We start from the raw sequence: 828 nt of genomic DNA, 5'->3' as shown, positions 1-828 counted from the left end.
TCGCAGGTTCGACCCCTGCTGGCGGCAAATAGTTTTTTTTCTTTTTGCTGCATTTTTAGACTATTTTCATGGTCCAAATGGGTCCAAAAATGGAATTTAAAAAAAAGAATTTAATTATTATAATGAAATTTTATTGAAATAAACGTCTCTAAAATCAATAAAAATTAATATTTTCGAAAAATTCAAAAAATCCTCAGGACCCTCTTTGACGTCGTCATCTACTTGGATCCATACTTATTCGGGATGCCCTTCTCATCCAAAAAGTCGGAAATCTCGCCATCCTTATGCATCGCAACGAGAATATCACATCCGCCAACGAACTCTCCTTTCACGTAGACCTGCGGGATCGTCGGCCATTCACTGTAGATTTTGACGCCTTCTCGCAATTCTGCGTCCGTCAGCACGTTGTAGTCACGGAATTTCACGTTGTGGAAGTCCAGAACCTGGAAAACACCCCAAAAGTTGAGAAAAATCGATGAAAAATGAGCCTGGACAGGCTGATTTGGGTTAATTTTGAGCCAAAATCGGTTTTGGAATTTTTTGAAAATTTTTTGTCTGAAAAAAGCTGTTTTTTATTCTGGAAAAAATTCTAGAAAAATCGATAAAAAATGAGCCAAAATTGGCCAATTTTGGATCATTTTAGGGCATTTTAAGGCTAGGTCATGACCCAGTTTTTTCTAGGTCATGACCTAATTTTTTCTAGGTCATGACCTAATTTTTTCTAGGTCATGACCTAATTTTTTCTAGGCCATGACCTAATTTTTTCCAGGTCATGACCTAATTTTTTCTAGGTCATGACCTAATTTTTTCTAGGTCATGGCCTAGTTT

At 37.0% G+C, this 828-nt stretch overlaps 1 protein-coding gene across 1 annotated transcript in view; it reads right to left on the bottom strand.

The window, feature by feature from the left end:
- Positions 1-218: 218 nt before the first annotated feature.
- The window catches only part of Cbr-glrx-5, a gene marked incomplete at both ends in the record, with an annotated part of 2,223 nt that continues 1,613 nt past the window's right edge, over positions 219-828 (bottom strand). Inside the window, one exon of the mRNA XM_002640976.1 lies at positions 219-443. Within this exon, the coding sequence (XP_002641022.1) occupies positions 219-443 (225 nt within the window). The remainder of the gene's footprint in view (positions 444-828) is intronic.

Source organism: Caenorhabditis briggsae (genome assembly GCF_000004555.2).
Source record: "Caenorhabditis briggsae complete genome, chrIII, whole genome shotgun sequence".
Classification (NCBI taxonomy): domain Eukaryota; kingdom Metazoa; phylum Nematoda; class Chromadorea; order Rhabditida; family Rhabditidae; genus Caenorhabditis; species Caenorhabditis briggsae.
The sequence above is the reverse complement of the archived record's forward strand: the minus strand, read 5'-3'. Positions and strand labels throughout refer to the sequence as shown.